At 43.5% G+C, this 22749-nt stretch overlaps 1 protein-coding gene across 1 annotated transcript in view; it reads right to left on the reverse strand.

Annotated features, from left to right (window-relative positions):
• Positions 1-603: 603 nt before the first annotated feature.
• Positions 604-22749, reverse strand: part of LOC126412416 (malate synthase-like) — a 137919-nt gene continuing 115773 nt past the window's right edge. The window contains exons 9-10 of the mRNA XM_050082004.1: positions 14959-15216; positions 604-2798 (exon numbers count right to left, since the gene is read on the reverse strand). Of these exons, the coding sequence (XP_049937961.1) occupies positions 2580-2798; positions 14959-15216 (477 nt within the window). The 3' untranslated portion in view covers positions 604-2579. The remainder of the gene's footprint in view (positions 2799-14958; positions 15217-22749) is intronic.

A 22749-nucleotide genomic window follows, 5' to 3' on the forward strand; every position in this document is an offset into this window, starting at 1 on the left:
AATTTTCTATCTTTATCTTTTCTGTCGTTTACTGCTTATTTCTGTATCATGTTTACTGTGACATGCTTTCTCATAACATAGATGCACCATGAGTCACTTTGTTTATCTTTGTAGGATTGCCGTTATGTAGCTTTTAGTTTGAGTTAGGATATGCCAAATATTTAAAACAAGTTATATTTTTATTATTTTCTTTAACACTTTATTCATATTTTATTGTGTTATTTCAGTTTACAGAGATGAAGTGGTTTTTCGTTTTGGCGAACCTACATTAATCAAACACTTACTATTCTTCCCACTATGATAGAGCAGTTGTCACTAGTGTTTCCTTAGTATCAAATAGTAGTAATACCTCCCAATTTCCTATGGTTAAATACTTAAGGGTTTTATGACGATATATTTGTTATAAATGAGGGGAAAGACACACAACACAAAATTTCCTTCTTTGTTTTTGCATCCTAGTTATCTAAAAGCAGCATCAGAAATAATTATACAAAAGCTATTTAGATGTATTTCCTAGGTTCAAATGTTTGATAGTCGAGATGGTAAACCCTCGATTTTCTGACTGGTTCTGTATTGCCTGTTTCCAGTTCTTAGCTGTATAAATTCTTAATTCCAACTCTTTATTGATTAGACAATGTTCATTGGCAAAAGCACATTGTAACGTAAGTGCCTAACCTCTACGATAGTCTAAGAAGTTTATTCTTCATTGAGCCAACTTAAATATGCAGTAATATTACAGTGTGCTACCTAGTAAACAATTATGAACCTATGAGAGTTGGCAGCTGGAGTCTATGCATTTGGCGGTTCTAGTTGCTTCCCAGTTTTGTCCCCTATTTTATTGTGTAGTTCAGCTGTTATTGGGTGCCTGACATGTTTCAGATGTCACTTTATAATGTATGTCAAGCAAATTATAGGTATTACACTGCGACTGAGCGTGTTCAGAGTGAGCAGCACCTTGTGGAGACAACAATTAGGAGCACATATGAAGAAATGGACGCTGTGTATCGTGTCTGTATGTGGTAAGGGGTGCAAAAGGGATTGCCATATCTCAATGACAAGGAACGTAATCATTAGGCCAATTTAAAATGTTCGAATGGTGTTAACTGTCAGTTTACGTGAATGCGGTTCGTAAAAAACGAAATTTCACTACTACAATGATGCGTATCTGGAAAAACGTAAACCTAAGGGAATAGGGGAGTTGCAGACATGGAAGTGGATCAGAAAATGTGACGTCAACAGATTTTGTAGCTCTACCAGATGAGTAGGACATTCACTAGGCATTGCATTGTCCTATTAGAGGTAGTACGCCATTACCTTCCTCCGATCATCGAACTGACTCATCCAGCTGTTTATAAGGGGAAGCCGAACTACAATGCAACGCGCTGTCTTTCGCATCAACAAACATTGCCAGAGGTTAAAGAACTGAATACGACAGATTAAAATTCTGCGAGGGACCAGGGATCGAATGCTTGACCTTTGTATTTGCAGGCTGGCACTTCAGCACTGTTCTTCCAAGTATTTCTGCTATAATATACTCGTTACTGTTTGTTCTCTATCAGTGTTACGACCTTCATAGTCAGCCGTTGAGAAAGAAGGGGTGTTCTAGATGGTTCTCTACTATGAAAAAAATAGTCGCAGCCATCGAAGGAAGTGGAGTGCCTGGTCCGTAAGCGATGCTCACTTGAACCAATGCATTGTAAGGACATTGCACATGTTGGACAGGTAACTGATATGGACGTTTGATTTGATACAGAATTTTAATAACCAGCTGCTATGGTACCCATCAGGATACAGTTCGCCACCAAGTGTAAGATTCCTTTCAGAATCCAACCTCAGGCTTTGTTGCAGCCACTATCCTTTACATCCTTTTCTCAAGAGGTGCAGTACCTATAGCTACCTGGAAGAGCTTCCATGGAGGTTGATAAGGAATTGGAGACCACATCTTTGAATCTGTTAGGCAGGCGCGTTCTAATATTTCAATTGAAGTTCCAGAGCATAGACAACTTTGGCACCTGGATTGGACACCACTCCCTTTGAAAATTTCTGAAAATGACGAAGGAAGGAAAGCGACGAGTTCATCAGATACAGAGCATAATCTTGGGTTAGGTACGAACTGAGAAGGAAATTTGCCGCGTTTCAAAGGAAACACATTGGCTTTCGCATTAACCGGTTTGTAGGCGCTCTGGAAAAACGAGTTATGGTCGGGCAGGAATCTGTATCTCGTTTCTCTCGATTGTAAGTTCAATATGTTAAATTCCCAATCATCTCACTCTGTGATCTGTTTTACAGTGTTACTATGATCCACCTCTGTATAGTACGCGTTAGACATGAAAAATTCCGACCCCAGAATGTTAGTAGCCATTTACCGAAGCCCTCGAGAATATTATCAGCTTGTTCATTGCCACTAATTCCTAAGTGACCAGAGACCCACAGCAGGTTTACCCTGTCGCTTTTCAATAGCCTCGCTAGGGCTTAATGACATTCTAAAATGCTCTGTAGAGAATGAGAGTAATTAAGAATGCAACGTTTCTGCTCTTTTATGTCGTAACTGCCACTTGTGAAGCGTATTGCCTGAAGATTCACACTCTCTGAAAGTGCCAGAAAATAGGACATTGATTCAGGTAAGTAGTAATGAAATCCGGGAACTCTCGTCTGGTTACAATGTCCATAAAGACTTCCGCAGCAGCTTGCATCTTTGTGACATCCGCCTTGCAGAACGGGTGCTGCTGTACGAATTCCGTTGTCAGCTGCTTCACTAGATGCTTAGTCACCATTACGTTCGTCTTCTCCATGCAGACCTGAAACAAGGTATTTACTGTAAAGCATCGGTTATTCAGAACAATTGGGGATGAGGGGTGTTCGGATAACATGTTTAGGACATTCTAACGTTTCAAGAGCACTATCAGCGTTCACATGGATACGAAACAAAAATGCTGAGTAACATAAACATCTACTCAGCCTCGTTTGAATAATTCAAACTGACCATTAAATTGTCCTACATTTCAGGAAAAAGTCGAAAATTTTATTTTTGCTGAAGAATTTAAATTTTTCTTAGAGATAAATCTCGCGAACATTTTGAGGACAATTAGAAAGCATCACATTATTCTAGCCACTTCCTGCATTTATCAAGTTAGTTAAAAATTTTTTCACTGAATGGTCGTTTTTCTGCAAAGTCTTTTTCGCCCGGCTCTTCCTCGTTCTCGCAAGAGTCGGAATTGACAGACTGACTGACTGACTGACACAGGGAGAGAAAGCAGTGGTCTTGGGACACAGTTACCCACATCGAAACTGTCTCTCTGCCTGTCATTCTAGTAAAGCCAGGCAGTATCCTCAAAGGGTAGGAGGAGACAATTTACTAGCTCTTGATTACATAATTTCTTCAGAACTTACTGATTTCACCTCAAAGTTTCACATTGGGAGATAAAATGTGGCGCGGGTTCATCCTCACCATATGGTGTACACTTAGGGGCTTCTTTCTCTATACCCATCGTGTGAAGTTCCTATGGTCAGACGTTAGCCCCAAATCAGTGTCTCCTGTTCAAGCTGTTGTCGACAAAGCAGCTTCTAAAACACGGCTTTAGCATCATTATCTGGCCGTGTTTTTGTATATTCGTCCAGTATTCTGCGTTTTGTCTCCTAATCCATCTAAAAAGTTTTTATTTTTCCATCGACTTAGTGATGGAAAGGACAGGTTCTGATCCAACAAATGGGCTCGTTGTTTCTGTCCTGGCCAGCCCATCACCTCATTCAATTCCACTAATTCCTGAGGGACCCATGACAGCTTAACCTTATTGCTTTCCCCTAGCCTCACAAGGACTTCATGGCTTTCTTTTGTCTGGTTGATGAGGTGATAGAAATTTCAGAGCTGTTTGGCTGTGTGAGTGAACGTAGATGCAACGATTCTTGTGATCTAAACAGATTCTTATTTGCACATACTTTGACAGCGAAAATCTCTGCCTGAAATATTGTAGCCAGCTCTTCAAGAGAGAGCCTAGGCTGTATCTTCATATACCCACATAGATTAGACTGTTTTCGAACACCAGTAAACAAGATTGTCTCCTGAACGGTATCGTGGTTCAGTCTTCTGCTGCTCTCTTCTTGCGGTTGTTTCCCTCGAAAGTTAATTGAAGCAACTTAAAATTATTGTATAGTCAGCTGGCATTTTCAAGCCCATTCCTATGTTTACCATACTCCTGATATTGGCGTGGGTTTCTGGATATCCTAAAGACAGTGTGTTCCTGATACTGTCTCCATTGTAATCCAGATATGCAATAGGGTTTGCCCAGCATGGTCTCCATCCCCCAGTGGGTGTGCTACTAATTCCACCTGCCGTGGCTAGGCACGCAAATCTCTGCACCATTCCAAGCACCTTAGCAGCCACATTCTGTTCTACTTTATTCCACCATGCTGTAACTCCATAAATCATACGTTTTATTACAGAGGTCGTCGATGGCATTGGTGATAATTTCATCGTCCGTTAGTATCTGATAGCTAGGTTCAACAACATCACCTTGTAGCCAGTCCTCAATACATTCTTGATCGCGTTCTTCTAATATTGAAGATTAAATAATCACCCTTGCCAATTCAGATGCAAATTGTCTGTTTCGTGGCTCTTCAAATGCAGTGAGACTCATGTCAAGCAAGTAGCTTACTGCAATCTTTCTATTGTAATGCCCTTGACTACGTATCAGGCTTTTTCAGCAATATACACAGCAAGTTCTACAGCGCACACATGAAAACTTTGCCTTGCGGATTGGAACGCTTTCGGTTAATTGGTATTTCGTTTCATTAGTTTTCGGATATTCGACGCTCTATAGTGGCTATATCCCTGCCGTGAACGGAAACTGTAAGCAATGGGGACAAATGATTTTGAACTCTAAGAATTCACTACGTCAATGAATTACGTTGCGAAGACCCCTACAAACCATCAAACTTTATCAGTTCATCTTTTCCCTATTCTCGAGTTTGCGAGACAACTGAGCAGACGTACCAACAAAGTTTGTCAAATTGATCGGTATTTTAAAAGTGCGTACCGCATCGTGTTTTGACCCTAGTGGGAATGTCTACTAATGCAGACAAAGCATTTCGTGTACAGACCTTAGCACTGAGTAGGAAGAAGGAAAGAAAACAAGACCCTGCTCCAGGGAATGGTTGAAAGAAACATGCATGAAAATCTGATAAAGAAAATATTTGACTCCGAATCTAATTATTACGTGAACTTTTATTTATTTTTTATTGCGCTCCGCTCTTAATGATGTGGGTAGTGAATACTCGTGGGTAGTTGCCATTACCAGTGGACTGGCTAAAATATCTAGTTTCCTGGTTATGATTCGTGCATACAAATATGCAGATCGAATTTCAAAACATTTTCAGGTTTATTAGACTTCCTGCCTCAGATGTAAATACTTTTAGTTGCCAGTGTTAAATCAGGAAAACGTAGAGGAAACTTCAGTTTGACAGTAAACATCACAAAAAATTGAAAATGAATTCTTGTATTCAAATGTTTCAGCGAACACGTGATTCTTCTGTTTATATTTCTTGTAAAGCTAATTTATATCTAAAGGAACACACGAAATAGGGTCAAAGCACATTTTTAAAAACCGTTTAACAGCTAAGTTCCCATGAAACTTTTTTAATCTAAGGCTACCGGTTTCAACAGACTATGCTGTCTTCTTCGGGTCTAAAAATCTTTTAGTTGTAGAGAGTGTTCATTTTACGCTGAATCACACACAAGATGGCAAGTGTATAAAAACAGCACATTGCAAAAATTTTGTCATTGCTAAAATATTTAAAAAATAAAGCACCTAGTGCCACAGGCTATGTCAATACGCATTGTTCACAGTTGCTTGTCGCATAATGCGAACACGGTACACGAAAACATAACTGTTTACATATTCTGGAGATCTATATATGTGATGTTGAATGTTGATTGGTTTTTAACAGTTAAACAGATCGCCCTTCAGCTCTCTCAAAATGAGAAAATTCAATCAAAGAAAATGTTGTATTCATAGTGAAGCACAGTGTGATGCAAATTTAAACGGAGAGATACACAGTCGAACATTACATCCCAGGATAGTTATTCCCCCATTCATTTCGTAATGTGCCTGTAGGAGGAAGCAATCTGTGAAAATGAGATAAATGTATGAAGCAACTCTTCTTCACAAAAGTTTAACATTACTACAATTTTCAGATGACGTGTAATCTGAATAGTCATCAAATTCTTCGTTTTCATCACTTGTAGACTCAAGGGATTTGCAAATCATTTTCTCCAAATATTTCTTCTCTTCCCTGCACATTTTAGAGACGGAATCAATATAAAAGCACGCAAAACAGACGAAACAGAACTTTAACGTCACTAATTCCTACGAAGCAATAGACAGTAACAAACTTTTCAGAAAATATGGATTGTTGAAATGATACCGCTACTGAGATCTACGAAACGTGCAGACCTCACATATTACAGAAGCCGTAAAAATACAGCCGACATCACGGAAAACCCTCTTAACTGGTGTGACGTAATATTACATCCCCTGCACGCTGCCATTTCTGCAAGAACAGTAATGTTACGTCAGTCGCACGCTAAGTGTTAATTTTGATCTTTGTGTGTTCATGCACAATATATATCTGGGAAATACAACAAATTTCCTATTTAGGTCATGTCGACTGCTCTTTTGCTTTTATGCATATAATCTTTATCCCAGGTTCTACATTTGTGCAAAGTTCAAAATACAGTGAGATAAATTGTAAGAAATCTCTCTCTAAACATGCACGGTGACATAACGTCCGGCATCTTTTCAAATCGGCCGTCAATCAAAGAATCTTTAAAATACGTCAAACGCAGTCTATATTTCACGAACACATCAAACAAAGCCTCGAACTGCAATTAATTTCACAAATTAGTGAAGTCTGACAATTAGTTTGATCCGTTACAGGGACCTAAATGCATATATTCAGACTGTTGGTAATCACTTCGAACATCTACTGTAAGCTTCAGTTTTCGTTATAATGCGAGTTACTTACAACAGAAAACCTAAATACGCTGCCCAACAGAACAGAGCTGAAGGATAACTCTTTAGAAATCCCGTAACTGCCTCCCAGTCCGGCGCATGAGTTTGAAATTTAGCTCTAAGGTGCCGACAACCCCCCTCTAATGGTGAAAAAGCATGGCGCCCTACGACGTCACCCTCGGGCTCGGCGACGCTTCAGACAGCAAGGTATCTGTTCATGTGCAAAAAGAACCACGGCTCAAGAGTTCATGTGAGCTATAAGGTAGTTAACGATGTCACATTGGCATCAAATTTCATCACAATTCTGCTCAACACCACCATGGACGGGCACACGTTGAGAAGGACGTCACCCCCCCCCCCCCCCCCGTTACATTGAATCCCTCTTGACATCTCTGCAATGGAGGTCAGAACCACGACACCCAGCATTGAAATCTCGCTGTTTTCTTATGGGCGGCCGAGGAAAACATTTAAAACATTTAAGACACGCCGTTGCCCAGAAGCGACACGAAAAGGCCTTTTAAGACCTCTGAGTTCGGAAACAGCCTGGCGGCTGCTCTGGCGCCTGAATGCGAGCCGCACCAAAGAGGTGCCGAACGGCTTGCCTAATTTCAGGTGCTAGAGCAGGCAATAGGCTGATTTGGTGTCAATTTCTGCAGGTATATTTCCAACGTTCTCAACAAAGCTGTTTGTGTGGCTCCGAGGGTGGTGACGAATTGGGTAAGGGACCTTTTGCTTTTTTATTCGCGCACATGTTGATGTTGCACTCCTGCGTGATCACGCCACAGGAGGGTTGAAAAAGCGTAAATAGCCTTTGATGCTTCAGCTCATATTCAAATTTCGTCGAATAATTTTGAACGGTGCCTCGTACACGAGACCAAAAATTGTGATCGTGCTGCTCTCCAAAATGGTACCATCACCTTCAATGGAGATGCAACTTACAATAGACTTAGAGATAGTTGATTGGTTGGTGGGTTGATTTAGGAGTTGGTGAGGGGGGGGGTAGGAGAGGAGGGAGCAAGCAGTGGTGTCACCGGTGTAATGATTTAAGATAGCAGAAATGAAGGGTTTGGTTTTGTTTTGCTTTAGGGCGCAAAAAACAACTACTGTTATACGCGTCCAAGTCAAAACTATAGAACACGAACACAGAAAGGAGTTAAACCACTATACGTCAGTCCAAATTGACAGAATAGAAGGCAGCTAAAACGGGCACATGGAAAAAAGGGCTAAAAAGACCTTACAGAAACAGAAGTTCAAAACTAAAAATTTAAAGGCCTTCGCCATATTGCTCAGTCAATTAACAGTGATGAGAAGAAGGGCACTTAAGATGAACCCTTGTTGAAAGCCATTCTCTCGGGTCCATAGATAGCTGAGAGGGACATATCTCTACTTCTCAGATAAATGTGGACGTGTAGCCAGACTGACAGTTCATCATCAGCAGTTTCTGTTGCAGTTCTACAGTTTGTGGCCAGTAGCAGTCATCGACTAGTTCCAGTTGCCTCCGTTACAGCCAGCCGTTATAAACTAGTTATCGTCTAACAGTAACCACCGAGTGTCAAAGTGTTAAGAATACTCTAGAATTTTTTGCAATGATTGTCTGCAACGACACTGATCTGTAGATTAACACTGCTTTGTGCGACGGGTAATACTGTTACTTCAGAAAGCCGGCCAGAGTGGCCGAGCGGTTAAAGGCGCTACAGTCTGGAACCGCACGACCACTACGGTCGCAGGTTCGAATCCTGCCTCGGGCATGGATGTGTGTGATGTCCTTAGGTTAGTTAGGTTTAAGTAGTTCTAAGTTCTAGGGGACTTATGACCACAGCAGTTGAGTCCCATAGTGCTCAGAGCCATTTTTTTGTTACTTCAGAAATGACTTTATTTTCTTGGTTTTGACGCCTTTAACGAGAAATTATGATTCCTTGGTGGGGTGGCACATCTTTACAGAACAGTACTGGAACATTCTCCCTCAATCTTTTCTGCCTATTCCTCGTACAGCCCTATCCAAGCTGCAGGGACGGACCGATGCAAAACCCTGACGTACGGATTCCCAGCACTACACAAACATGGATGCGGTATACACATCCCCTACCTGATCAAGAACGCCTCGAGCTCTTGCTGCAGAACAGGATCTCAACTGTACGATGCTCAGATTTTATGTGAAAATCTCCTTCAGCTTTTCAAACCAAACAAACTTTAAAATTTTACAATTTTGCTCTCGTCTACATAATTACTGTGCAGCAGTGACCCTGACGACAAACATTTCTGCCAAAGAGATCAGTTTGTTGACATTGTCAATGTAAAATGTTGCATGCGTTCATTAAGCCTTGGAAGCAGAAAAAGATTGGACGATACCCTGCCTGGACTCTGTGGAAGATGATTGTGAACGTGAACCCATGGTTTAGAATTGTTGCCGATGTCGCAGCGCACGTGTGTATTCTAGCATTGTCATTCTCAGGGGAGGGCACTCCATCTGTGGACGAACTCTTCGAATTCTGAATTCTAATACTGCACACTGTTTTTTATGAGCGTAGTTACGTTAACATGGCCATGTCACATGCTACAATTCGGATCCCACTAGCGGCAGAGCGCTGCAAATACACTCCTGGAAATTGAAATAAGAACACCGTGAATTCATTGTCCCAGGAAGGGGAAACTTTATTGACACATTCCTGGGGTCAGATACATCACATGATCACACTGACAGAACCACAGGCACATAGACACAGGCAACAGAGCATGCACAATGTCGGCACTAGTACAGTGTATATCCACCTTTCGCAGCAATGCAGGCTGCTATTCTCCCATGGAGACGATCGTAGTCCTGTGGAACGGCTTGCCATGCCATTTCCACCTGGCGCCTCAGTTGGACCAGCGTTCGTGCTGGACGTGCAGACCGCGTGAGACGACGCTTCATCCAGTCCCAAACATGCTCAATGGGGGACAGATCCGGAGATCTTGCTGGCCAGGGTAGTTGACTTACACCTTCTAGAGCACGTTGGGTGGCACGGGATACATGCGGACGTGCATTGTCCTGTTGGAACAGCAAGTTCCTTTGCCGGTCTAGGAATGGTAGAACGATGGGTTCGATGACGGTTTGGATGTACCGTGCACTATTCAGTGTCCCCTCGACGATCACCAGTGGTGTACGGCCAGTGTAGGAGATCGCTCCCCACACCATGATGCCGGGTGTTGGCCCTGTGTGCCTCGGTCGTATGCAGTCCTGATTGTGGCGCTCACCTGCACGGCGCCAAACACGCATACGACCATCATTGGCACCAAGGCAGAAGCGACTCTCATCGCTGAAGACGACACGCCTCCATTCGTCCCTCCATTCACGCCTGTCGCGACACCACTGGAGGCGGGCTGCACGATGTTGGGGCGTGAGCGGAAGACGGCCTAACGGTGTGCGGGACCGTAGCCCAGCTTCATGGAGACGGTTGCGAATGGTCCTCGCCGATACCCCACGAGCAACAGTGTCCCTAATTTGCTGGGAAGTGGCGGTGCGGTCCCCTACGGCACTGCGTAGGATCCTACGGTCTTGGCGTGCATCCGTGCGTCGCTGCGGCCCGGTCCCAGGTCGACGGGCACGTGCACCTTCCGCCGACCACTGGCGACAACATCGATGTACCGTGGAGACCTCACGCCCCACGTGTTGAGCAATTCGGCGGTACGTCCACCCGGCCTCCCGCATGCCCACTATACGCCCTCGCTCAAAGTCCGTCAATTGCACATACGGTTCACGTCCACGCTGTCGCGGCATGCTACCAGTGTTAAAGACTGCGATGGAGCTCCGTATGCCACGGCAAACTGGCTGACACTGACGGCGGCAGTGCACAAATGCTGCGCAGCTAGCGCCATTCGACGGTCAATACCGCGGTTCCTGGTGTATCCGCTGTGCCGTGCGTGTGATCATTGCTTGTACAGCCCTCTCGCAGTGTCCGGAGCAAGTATGGTGGGTCTGACACACCGGTGTCAATGTGTTCTTTTTTCCATTTCCAGGAGTGTATGTATACATGAAGAATTGAACATGTATAACGTTAATAATATTTGTTATATTTAAAAATGTTGAAGTGCTTTCACATGAAAAATTTGGAGGCATTTTTCAGCACTCTCTCTTCGTTTGTAGTTTATCAATGGACTAAGAAGACATGTGATGGTCTGTCAATTCTACTTTCAGTTTTAAACGGCAGAACTATTGCACTAGACACTGAAGAACAAAACCGTTTGTAAATCGGTTAGTTCAAGTGCTTCAGTCAAAACAGAAAATCACATTTTGTGCGCTAGAAGAGAGGAAGAAAAAGTAAAATTTCAACGCCAAAAAAGTTTCCTCTCCAGGAATTGTAGCCTTCGCAACTTTGTGGTGTAATATAGCACCAAACACAGTCCTAGAGCCACGATGTAAGCTTTCGATTTGGTATGGCTGCAGGATAACTTGAAACTGAAGAGACGAGGATTGATTTCATTCAGTCCAAGGCTGCTAAATGTCTGTTTTACTGTTAATGTAAGGATCATTTTGGAAGATCCATCACATTTATCTAGTCGTTTACAGGCCCTAGATTACACTATGTACCTAGAATCAGATGAGTTTCGTGAAGAAGTAGTGTATCTGACACCAAATCTAATAAGAATTTTCTTTTTCAAAGTTTAAAGCCTGTTCTTCCATTTCGAGGAATATTGATGCTGGTTAATTATGTTGATATCCAGAATTTTTTTCAATCTTTCTGACTGTTAGATTTTGAATTTCAGTTTCACAGCATGTTATGCTGCTACACACTAATTTTTTGTATAGCTTTTCATAACTCATTGGATATGCTTGATTTAATTGTATCAGGATGGAATCTTAGATCACAAAATCAAAAAGTGCCATAGACATTCATAATAATATGAAAAGATGTACTTTACATAAGAAATTGAATCTGCTTACTATTTATATAAATATTGTACGTTAAACAATAAATGGATAAATAAAAACACCTGAGGCACAATAATTCTTCGTAATTCTTCAGAAATTTAGTTAATGGGTACTTTTGTAAACTCACCGATTCTGTTACATAGAAGATAGCAAAATTTTGCCCCATATTGGAAATATTTCTACGTACGCCCATACTGGTTTATAAGGCTTCAACTACAGGGCCACCCACATCCATCACTCAAAGCTGAGAATATAAGTGCGCACTATTTTAATAAATGCTTAGAAGTTGTTTCAGTTTGTTTTGCCCATATTACATAAGTAATAGACAATCGCCCTGCGACCACATCGGTACCTAGCATGCAAGCACTTTTGTACAGTAACTATTCTATGTATGGGTGTTCATTTACTTCTGCTGTGCATGCTTGATGCAGAACTTTTTTGTGAATGCGAACTTAGAATCCTTGAGATAGGCGTGTGGCAGAATAGTGGTCTATGTTATCCACTCTGTACAGAGAACAAACAGTAAAGTAAACTAAGGAGGAATTTGGAAGAGAGATTGAAGTTCAGGAAGATGAAATAAAAACTGTATGGTTTGCCTGACAGTATAATTCTGACAAACTGGAAAGAACTTGGAAAATCACTTGCGTAGAATGGGTAGTGAACTTCAAGTAAAACGTGAATAATAGTATATATTTCAATTACCTCAGGTGATGCTGAAAGTATCAGTTCAAATATGAACCTGAATTGTTTTTGTAAACTTTACTAAATGAACCAAACCAAAAATACACTCACCTAATCTTTCTACACTCTCCTGATTTTGTTGCACATTTTTTCCAGCGAGCAGGCAACTTTTTGAAAGGGGACGTGTACGTGGCCACTTCCACGTGAACTACTCTATCGCTGTATCGTTATCAAACGTATCCTCCAAGCTCTTCTTTCAGCGCTCCAACCATGAAATACAGGGTCACCAATCTGGATTCTAGGCAGGATATTTTGGAGTTGCTCAGTGAATTTCCTGCAGTAGTTTCTTCGATAAAGGCCGGCCGGTGTGGCCGTGCGTTCTAGACGCTTCAGTCTAGAACCGCGAGACCGCTACTGTCGCAGGTTCGAATCCTGCCTCGGGCATGGATGTGTGTGATGTCCTTAGGTTAGTTAGGTTTAAGTAGTTCTAAGTTCTAGGGGACTGATGACCTCAGAAGTTAAGTCCCATAGTGATCAGAGCCATTTTTCCTCGTTAAAGCAGCAGAGAGTGGGCATGCATCACCATCATCGATGGTCTGAGCACTGCCATAGCCTATTCCTACTGCAAAAACGATTTCCTACTGCGCCGATTTTCTGTAGTAAGGTCCTGTAAGGCACAAACATCGTCTGGTGTGATGTGTGTCTGTGGTCGTCTTTTGGGGGTACGTTTTCCACAGCTAGGCGCCCTGCCACAAATGTTCCTACCATTCATACATTTCGGTCTTCGAAAAGGCTTTTCCCTAAACTTTGCATGCAACCTCCTCTATTTCCGCAGATTTGGCGCCTTCTTCCGCGAGAAACTTCGCAACAGACTTGTTTACGTCTTGTTGGCATGACATGATGGCCTGACGCGAGCGGTGGCGTCTAACTGCAGCAGAACAGTACTATTTCAGACATTCCCACTAACATCCTGTCGAGCTCACACCCGTTACAGTCCAGTATCACAGCCACCAGATTTGAATTCCAGTTCATATTAGATACATCCTCTTAGATTAATAAATGAAAAAGTAGTAGACGAGTTTTGCTAACAGGGCAACAAAACAACAGATGACTGTCGAAGTGAAAAAGGATGTGAAAACTAAACGCAGCTGCATGAAAAGATTTTCTGGAAGGATTACCCATCCAGTCCGAAAAGTTTCGAGCCTGAATTAATAAAAAAAAGATGGAAAAGTTATAATGGTTTTAATGATTCAGGTGTTCTATCTAGTCTCCTTGCACTTTATTACAACGCACAGAACATTCGTACAACTACGAAAACTGTCATGGTTGATACTGTTCAACTCGCGCTTAACATTGGCCTGAATGTCTGTTTGCCGTCAAACGGTCGACCCTTCAAGTGAATTTCTGCAATTTGTCGTTTTGTGGTAGGTTTTTATTGATAACACCAAGTCTCCAGACTTTTGGCTTTTTTTTAAAGAATTGTCTACTTTTCCCATTTCAAACAAGTCGCGGCAGGTGTCAAAGTATCGTTTATGTTCTGGTTCCAAGGTTTGAGACACTTTGCATACGATTTCCTATTCTTCAGAACTTTCTGGTGAATGCCTTTAACATGTCATTTGGAAATGTTGCTCCATTGTGATTCGTGACAATACTGACACTACGTTGCACGTCCACTACTCAGTCCACTATTGAACACTTACTTGTAGAATGCACATCTGTTATTGGTTCAAGCTCCATCGCAGTTATCGTGGTGACGCTGTTTGCACACCAGTAGTAAAATCAGCCTCTGAAATTTTTGGATGGGCGGGCTATGTTACTACCTATTATAAATTTGTTTCGATGTATTTTCTGAAACTATTTGTATTGACTTACGTGACAGACTTACATGAAAGTGAAGTATGGACACTAATATAGACAAGATAATAGATTTTTAAACGTGTTTCAACAGAAGAGTACTGAACAGGAGATTGATGGGTCGCATAACTGATGGCGAATTACGGAATCGACTTGAGAAAATAAATCTAATATACAACTCTAATAAAAGTGGATGTGGGTGGATAGGCAACATCCCGAGGCACCGAGAAATAATTTGGTACTGTAGGGAAGTGTTGGGGGTTAACAACAGTCACAACATTAAATGGAGATCAAGAATCGTACTCGAAGCAGGTTCAAGCAAATGCTTGTTACAGTAGTTACGCGGAGATGAAGATACTTGCACAAGACAGACCAGCAAGTCTGTATCAGATAAGTTTTCGAATTGAATACCACAACACTAACTAGAAGTGGAACTTCTAACAAATAAAATGTTAGCAAGAACAGTTTTTTGTTTCTACAGTAAAAAGGTACAGTGAGGAGACTTACCTGATGTCGTATCCACTGCCAGACTTGCGACCTAGAGATTTCTGCGGTGGCAGAGTCCTCGACGCAGCCCCTGTAGAAGAAGTGACCTCGGCCTTTGAACCAGTGAAAGACGAAGAGCACGGCGACGGCGATGTTGTGACGCAGGCCCTCTTCTGTCACCCCTCCGGCTGGCATCTGCAGCAGGTCCTCGCGAGATACCACCAGCGCTGGGTGAATCACCGACAATTGGTTGACGTCGGCAGCGGCGCACTCCCACAGCTGCCAACATAATCCTAGAGTGACAACGTCGCTACCACGACACTGTTGTGACTTCTGATTTGCATCTAGACTACCATATTTGTCAAGTGTTCTACAATCCGCTATGAATGTTTCTTGTAACAGAAGTATGTTGAATGATAAGCCAGTTGGATAAAGTAAACCTCAATATTTCTTTCGAGCCTCTGTAGTACATCATGAAACAAGTTACAGAAATTTCATACGTCAGAGAATATACTCAGATGACATAAGTTATCAAATAGCAGTATGCACATATGCAGATGGCGGTAATACCGCGTAAAGGGCAGCGCATTGGTGGAGCTGCCATTTGTAAGTTTATTTATGTGAAAAGGTTTCCAACGTGAACGTGGCCGCATGACGGGAATTAATAGACCTTGAACGAGGAATGGTAGTTGGAGCTAGACGCATGTGACTTTCCATATCGGAAATAGTTAGGGGATGAAATATTCCGAGATCCACAGTGTCAGGAGTGTGCTAGGAACACCAAATTTCAGGCATTACATATCACTACGGACAACTTTGTGGTCGACGGCCTTCACTTAACGGCCGAGAGCAGCGGTTTTGCATAGAGTTGTCATTGCTAAGAGGAACAACACTGCATGATTCCAGAATGAGATTTTCACTCTGCAGCGGAGTGTGCGCTGATATGAAACTTCCTGGCAGATTAAAACTGTGTGCCGGATCGAGACTAACTCGGGACCTGAGTTCGAGTCTCGGTCCGGCACACAGTTTTAATCTGCCAGGAAGTTTCAACACTGCGTGAAATTACCGCAGAAATCAATGTGGGATGTACGACGAAGGTATCCGTTGGACAGTGCAGCGAAATTACGCGTTAATGGGCTATGGCAGTAGACGACCAATGCGAGTGCCTTTGCTAAGAGGATGACATCGCCTACGGCTCCTCTCTTTGTCTCGTGACCAAATCAGTTGGATCCTAGAAGACTGGAAAATCGTGGCTTGGCCAGATAAGTCCAGATTCCAGTTATAAGACCCGGTGGTATGATTCGATTGTGTCGCAGACCTCACGAAGCCACGGACCCAAGTTGTCAAAAAAAGCACTGTAAAAGCCGGTGGTGGGTCTAATATTGTGGACAGTGTTTACATGGAATGGACTGTGCCCCCTAGCCCAGCTCAACCGATCACTGATTGGAAATTATGTTGGGCTACACTGAGACCATTTGCAACCATTGGTGGGTTTCATCTTTCCAAATAATGATGGAATTTTTATCGACGACAATGCGGCATGTCACCGGGCCTCAATTGTTCGGGACTGGTTTGAAGAACATTCTGGACAATTCGGGCGAATGATTTGGCCACCCATATCGCCGTCATGAATTCCATCTAAGATTTATGAGATAATCTGAAGTCAGTAGGTGCACAAATTCCTGCACTGGCTACATTTTAGCAATTAGGGACGCCCATAGAGGCGGCATAGCTCACTATTTCTAGAGGGGACTTCCAACTACTTCAGTCCATGCCACGTCAAGTTGTTCCTTTATGCCGGGCAAAAAGCTCAGACACGATATTGGGAGTAATCGCACGACTTTTCATCTCAGTATGTAATCAGTGCAGCAGCAATCTTGTGCATTACCCCGTCAGGGATTTATTCTTTCATTGTTCGATAACCTATGTGTTCAAAATTGGTGTGACAGTGACAATAAAGCGCCGACTTCATACTGGATGAGAAATTAACGTCTTTTCGGTTTTCTGGGTTTTATAAAATTAAAGAAAAACAGTCTAGATCGCAATGGTTATTTTATTTAGAATCAACTGTTTCGGCCTAGTGTTAGGCCATTTACAGAATAGCACTGTAAAGGGTAGAAATCGTGCTAGGCACATAAAGAAGTCAGTGACGAAGTAATTTATGCTTATTAAAATCTGAGTGGTTACTTATGAGTTGATGTGCGAAACAGTCAGCAGACTGCTACTATGTAGATGCCGTAAGACTAGGCCGAAACCGGTCTTTTTAAATAACCATTGCGATCTACACTGTTTTTCACTTATTTTATATAGCTTACAACATCGCTGTTCTCCGAAAATATTACCAAAAACTGAGTTTTGTCTTAAGCGCCGGAATATCTTCGATTTTGGTAATTATTGGTGACCCATGAACAGTCGTGACAGAATCTGTATTTGGAGACGAACTTTTCTATTAACGTACCTAATTTAGAGTTGGCATTCTAGCTGACTGAATATACAATACAGAGCGCATTGCAAAGAGCTGCTGATTACAAATGAAGGAAAGATTAATAATTAATTATTAATCTTCCAATTTACTTCATTACTGTAAACATACTTGGGGGAATTATTTTTTGGTTTATAGCAAAGGAATGATTACGATTGATTCGCAAGAAATATCACAGAAATGTTTTAGTAGCTGTTATTAGGCAAATTAGACTGGGTTCTTCATTAGACGACTATTAGGTAAATTACTTCAAATGGGGGTATTACACCAGCTAAACAAGTGACCAGATCATCTGAGTGAGCCGGCCGAGGTGGCCGAGCGGTTCTAGGCGCTACAGTCTGGAACCGCGCGACCGCTACGGTCGCAGGTTCGAATCCTGCCTCGGGAATGGATGTGTGTGATGTCCTTAGGTTAGTTAGGTTTAAGTAGTTGTAAGTTCTAGGGGACTGATGACCTCAGAAGTTAAGTCCCATAGTGCTCGGAGCCATCTGAGTGAAAGTGTAGGCTATGCTTCTCTTTGTAGCAGTTTTGGGTAAATGGTCTTTTGAGACTTTCCAGATCAGTAACATGGTTTATTGGGAGGGACAGTCTTTCAGCTAACTAATCCGGTATATGGAAACTGTAATAATGTGCCATATGGGGTGAACTCAACTGAGCAACGAACATGTGAAACGACTCAGAAATATCTTTCTCGTTTCATACTAGCTGTATACGGCACGCCCTTTTAACGACGCATTGCCCTTTATGGCCCCCGGTTGACTAGCATTCGAGAATGGGGACTGACGGCCCGACACGAAGGTGTGGCTAGAGTGATGATCGTGCATAAAGGCGTGCATCGTGCTAGAGCGTTTTGTAAATAGTACTGATTTTAATTGTTTTATTTCAGTCTTGCGTGCTTACTGTTCGAAGTGGTCGTGAATGATTCTTACACATTCCTTAAAGAAAATTCGTGATAATGTCTTGGCATCCCTAAAACAGTATTTGAATACTAATTGCTAACAGCGAAGCAGCATATTAAGTCCTGTCAACGGACTTTCGACTGTGAGATCTCTTCAGTGCAAGAGACAGGTATAGCAGACGCATAATGGAAAAAAAATTCGCAATGTGTGCCTTATTTGTATGTGTACACCTGCAACGCCCCAATTTAAAATTTGTCTGTTGCACACGCCTCACATTACACTATCAGTGTCAAGCGGAGATGTCTTCTCTCATTTCTAGATAGATAATGACTAACCTACTTTCGTAACTGGGACCACTCAAGCACGTTGGTGCAGGTATACTTGGCTCCAGTTTCAGCGCAATTGCAGTGATCAAAAGTATGCGAAAAATCGTATGTAATGCGGAAGTGACCACTAGATATAACGAGGCCGGCCAACCAGTACAAAAGGTGACGGGGAGTGTTTTACTGTCTGCAGAAGCAATAAAAGCAAAACGGGTACACCAGGATGGGTCCGTGACTTCAAACGCGGATTAGTCATTGGCTGTCACTTCAGTAACAAATTCATCTCGGACGTTTGAACCCTTATAAAGCTGCCAAAGTCGACTGTTTATGATTTGTCTGCAGCGGAAATGCGAAGGAAGAAACGCATCTAAACAAAGACCAGGCGTACCATGTACTTACGGAGAGGGGCGTCGAGCATTGCTGAGGGTAGCTGTAAAATATAGCATGAAATCAGCGGAAGGAAGCACTCTTGAGTTCCAAAATGCTAACAGTAGGTAGTACATTTAGAACAATGACTGTGCGTATAGAGTTAAAAAGAATGGGGTTTAATGGTCGAGCAACTCCTCATAGACCAGACATTTCTGTAGTCAATGCTAAGCAGCGCTTGAGCTGACCCCATTATTTTAGTTTCTCCTTCACTATGTTTTGATGAAGGATCAGCGATTCTTAATTCTAATCTTTTGCATTTTAGACTGGACAGTCGTCAATGTTGGTTTTTATAAACTGAAGGCTCGAAACTATGCCTAGCCACGCCAACTGTTATGATCGTCTTAATTTATAAGATCTCTGCGAAAACATTCTGTTGGCACCCACCTACATAGGGAGAAATGACCATCACGATAAAAGAAATCCGGGCTCGCACAGAAAAATTTAAGTGCTCGTTTTTCCCGCATGCCGTTCGACAGTGGAATGGTAGAGAGACAGCTTGAAGGTGGTTCATTGAACTCTCTTCCAGGCACTTTATTGTGAATAGCAGAGTAATCACGTAGATGTAGATACACAGAAGATGCAATTTGGAAGTTGCAAAACCGGTTGTGTGCGTAATCGACTTAAATACAGCTGCAGCAGATTACTGGTATTTTCATTCACCTTTTATACACTGTATGAATAGGCCAATCAACTACGTACAACAGAACCCGTATGGGACGGTCATGTGACGCTCCACCATTGGCTTAAGTAACGAAAATGAACTGGTGTGTACGTGTCAGGCGGCTGCATGGAAACAGCGCAGTGAGCTGGAGCACATGGAGGCGTGATAGAATGGCAGAAAGAAGCTATAGTGGCTGGACGAGCCCACGACCAAATCCTTAAGCAATTTAACCGATTTTACGGTGTATTAACACGTAATGTCCAACGTCTCTACAACGAATGGTGAATGACCCACAATCATGTAGCATGGCGTAAGGAAAGTGGTCAGATACTAAATGGCAGGAACCAGTGACCAGCTTCGCGCCTTGTCAATGAGTGTCTGTTTCAAATTACGGTAATTCGCTTCGGGATTAAGAGGCTAGTTCAGCTGTATTTAATGGTTAACGCGAGGGAGCGCTGTAACAAATAGGTCGGAAAAGTCCGCGCGCAGAATCGCGGTTTGGGTGGAAGGGCCGTTGGTCCTCGAGTCCTGTTTGAGCTAGGATGGTTCAAATGGCTCTGAGCACTATGGGACTTAACATCTGAGGTCATCAGTCCCCTAGAACTGAGAACTACTTAAACCTAACTAACCTAAGGACATCACACACATCCATGCCCGAGGCAGGATTCGAACCTGCGACCGTAGCGGTCGCGCGGTTCCAGGCTGTAGCGCCTAGAACCGCTCGGCCACTCTCGCCGGCTTTCTTCAGGTGCCATCTGGATAACAATGAGTCCAGAAAGAGTGACATATACTAAAAATGCCCACTAACATGAAAAAAATTGAATTTTTAAAAATATGTAAAACTGAGAAAATTATACTCACGTAACTACGTGATAAGAGCTAAGTAGCCCAGAACATAGAACCCAGCATTCGTTGTTATACCGTCATTTATTATAATACTGTGGTCTATCACTGAATCAAAAATCAGCCGGGCGTAGTGATCAAAGTCCAAAATGGCTGGTGCCTAAACAGATTACATCAATGAAATCCACTGGTAACGCAAAGATACTTAAAAAACCATATGAAGACCTTTAGCTAGTTTAAAGAACAGGGGATTTTCCAGCAAAGTAACGCAACTGGCCTAAAGCACTAGACAGTGTCCATCAAGAAAATACACTCCTGGAAATGGAAAAAAGAACACATTGACACCGGTGTGTCAGACCCACCATACTTGCTCCGGACACTGCGAGAGGGCTGTACAAGCAATGATCACACGCACGGCACAGCGGACACACCAGGAACCGCGGTGTTGGCCGTCGAATGGCGCTAGCTGCGCAGCATTTGTGCACCGCCGCCGTCAGTGTCAGCCAGTTTGCCGTGGCATACGGAGCTCCATCGCAGTCTTTAACACTGGTAGTATGCCGCGACAGCGTGGACGTGAACCGTATGTGCAGTTGACGGACTTTGAGCGAGGGCGTATAGTGGGCATGCGGGAGGCCGGGTGGACGTACCGCCGAATTGCTCAACACGTGGGGCGTGAGGTCTCCACAGTACATCGATGTTGTCGCCAGTGGTCGGCGGAAGGTGCACGTGCCCGTCGACCTGGGACCGGACCGCAGCGACGCACGGATGCACGCCAAGACCGTAGGATCCTACGCAGTGCCGTAGGGGACCGCACCGCCACTTCCCAGCAAATTAGGGACACTGTTGCTCCTGGGGTATCGGCGAGGACCATTCGCAACCGTCTCCATGAAGCTGGGCTACGGTCCCGCACACCGTTAGGCCGTCTTCCGCTCACGCCCCAACATCGTGCAGCCCGCCTCCAGTGGTGTCGCGACAGGCGTGAATGGAGGGACGAATGGAGACGTGTCGTCTTCAGCGATGAGGGTCGCTTCTGCCTTGGTGCCAATGATGGTCGTATGCATGTTTGGCGCCGTGCAGGTGAGCGCCACAATCAGGACTGCATACGACCGAGGCACACAGGGCCAACACCTGGCATCATGGTGTGGGGAGCGATCTCCTACACTGGCCGTACGCCACTGGTGATCGTCGAGGGGACACTGAATAGTGCACGGTACATCCAAACCGTCATCGAACCCATCGTTCTACCATTCCTAGACCGGCAAGGGAACTTGCTGTTCCAACAGGACAATGCACGTCCGCATGTATCCCGTGCCACCCAACGTGCTCTAGAAGGTGTAAGTCAACTACCCTGGCCAGCAAGATCTCCGGATCTGTCCCCCATTGAGCATGTTTGGGACTGGATGAAGCGTCGTCTCACGCGGTCTGCACGTCCAGCACGAACGCTGGTCCAACTGAGGCGCCAGGTGGAAATGGCATGGCAAGCCGTTCCACAGGACTACATCCAGCATCTCTACGATCGTCTCCATGGGAGAATAGCAGCCTGCATTGCTGCGAAAGGTGGATATACACTGTACTAGTGCCGACATTGTGCATGCTCTGTTGCCTGTGTCTATGTGCGTGTGGTTCTGTCAGTGTGATCATGTGATGTATCTGACCCCAGGAATGTGTCAATAAAGTTTCCCCTTCCTGGGACAATGAATTCACGGTGTTCTTATTTCAATTTCCAGGAGTGTAGCTTGGTAGCACAAAAGGAGATATAAATAAAACAAACACACGCCTCAGCGCCAGTCTACGTGCATACAAGGAATGCGACCATGTACTGGGAAATACACCGTGAAAGTAAACAGCCAGCCAGTCGGCTAACGCATGCGCTGGTGATGAGAGAGCACAAACGAAGAATCGGTGATCTCTTGGGGAAGGCATGAATAACCAAAAAAGAACCAGGAATGTTGAATGTTCGAATACAATATCTTAAAACTTGTATGGAAATGTAAGAGAGACAGTTAATCCGAATTACAATGTACCACTAATAATAACCATTCAGTTCTGTTAGCCTAGGGGGCCCTACACACGCACCAACGAACCGACCAACAAATTAGGCGTCAGTAGGAGTTTTGAAAGACCGACCGACGAACTTACCTTGTCGGGATGTCGGGCGAGCATGACCAACCGACA

The sequence above is a fragment of the Schistocerca serialis genome, chromosome 7, assembly GCF_023864345.2.
Source record: "Schistocerca serialis cubense isolate TAMUIC-IGC-003099 chromosome 7, iqSchSeri2.2, whole genome shotgun sequence".
Classification (NCBI taxonomy): domain Eukaryota; kingdom Metazoa; phylum Arthropoda; class Insecta; order Orthoptera; family Acrididae; genus Schistocerca; species Schistocerca serialis.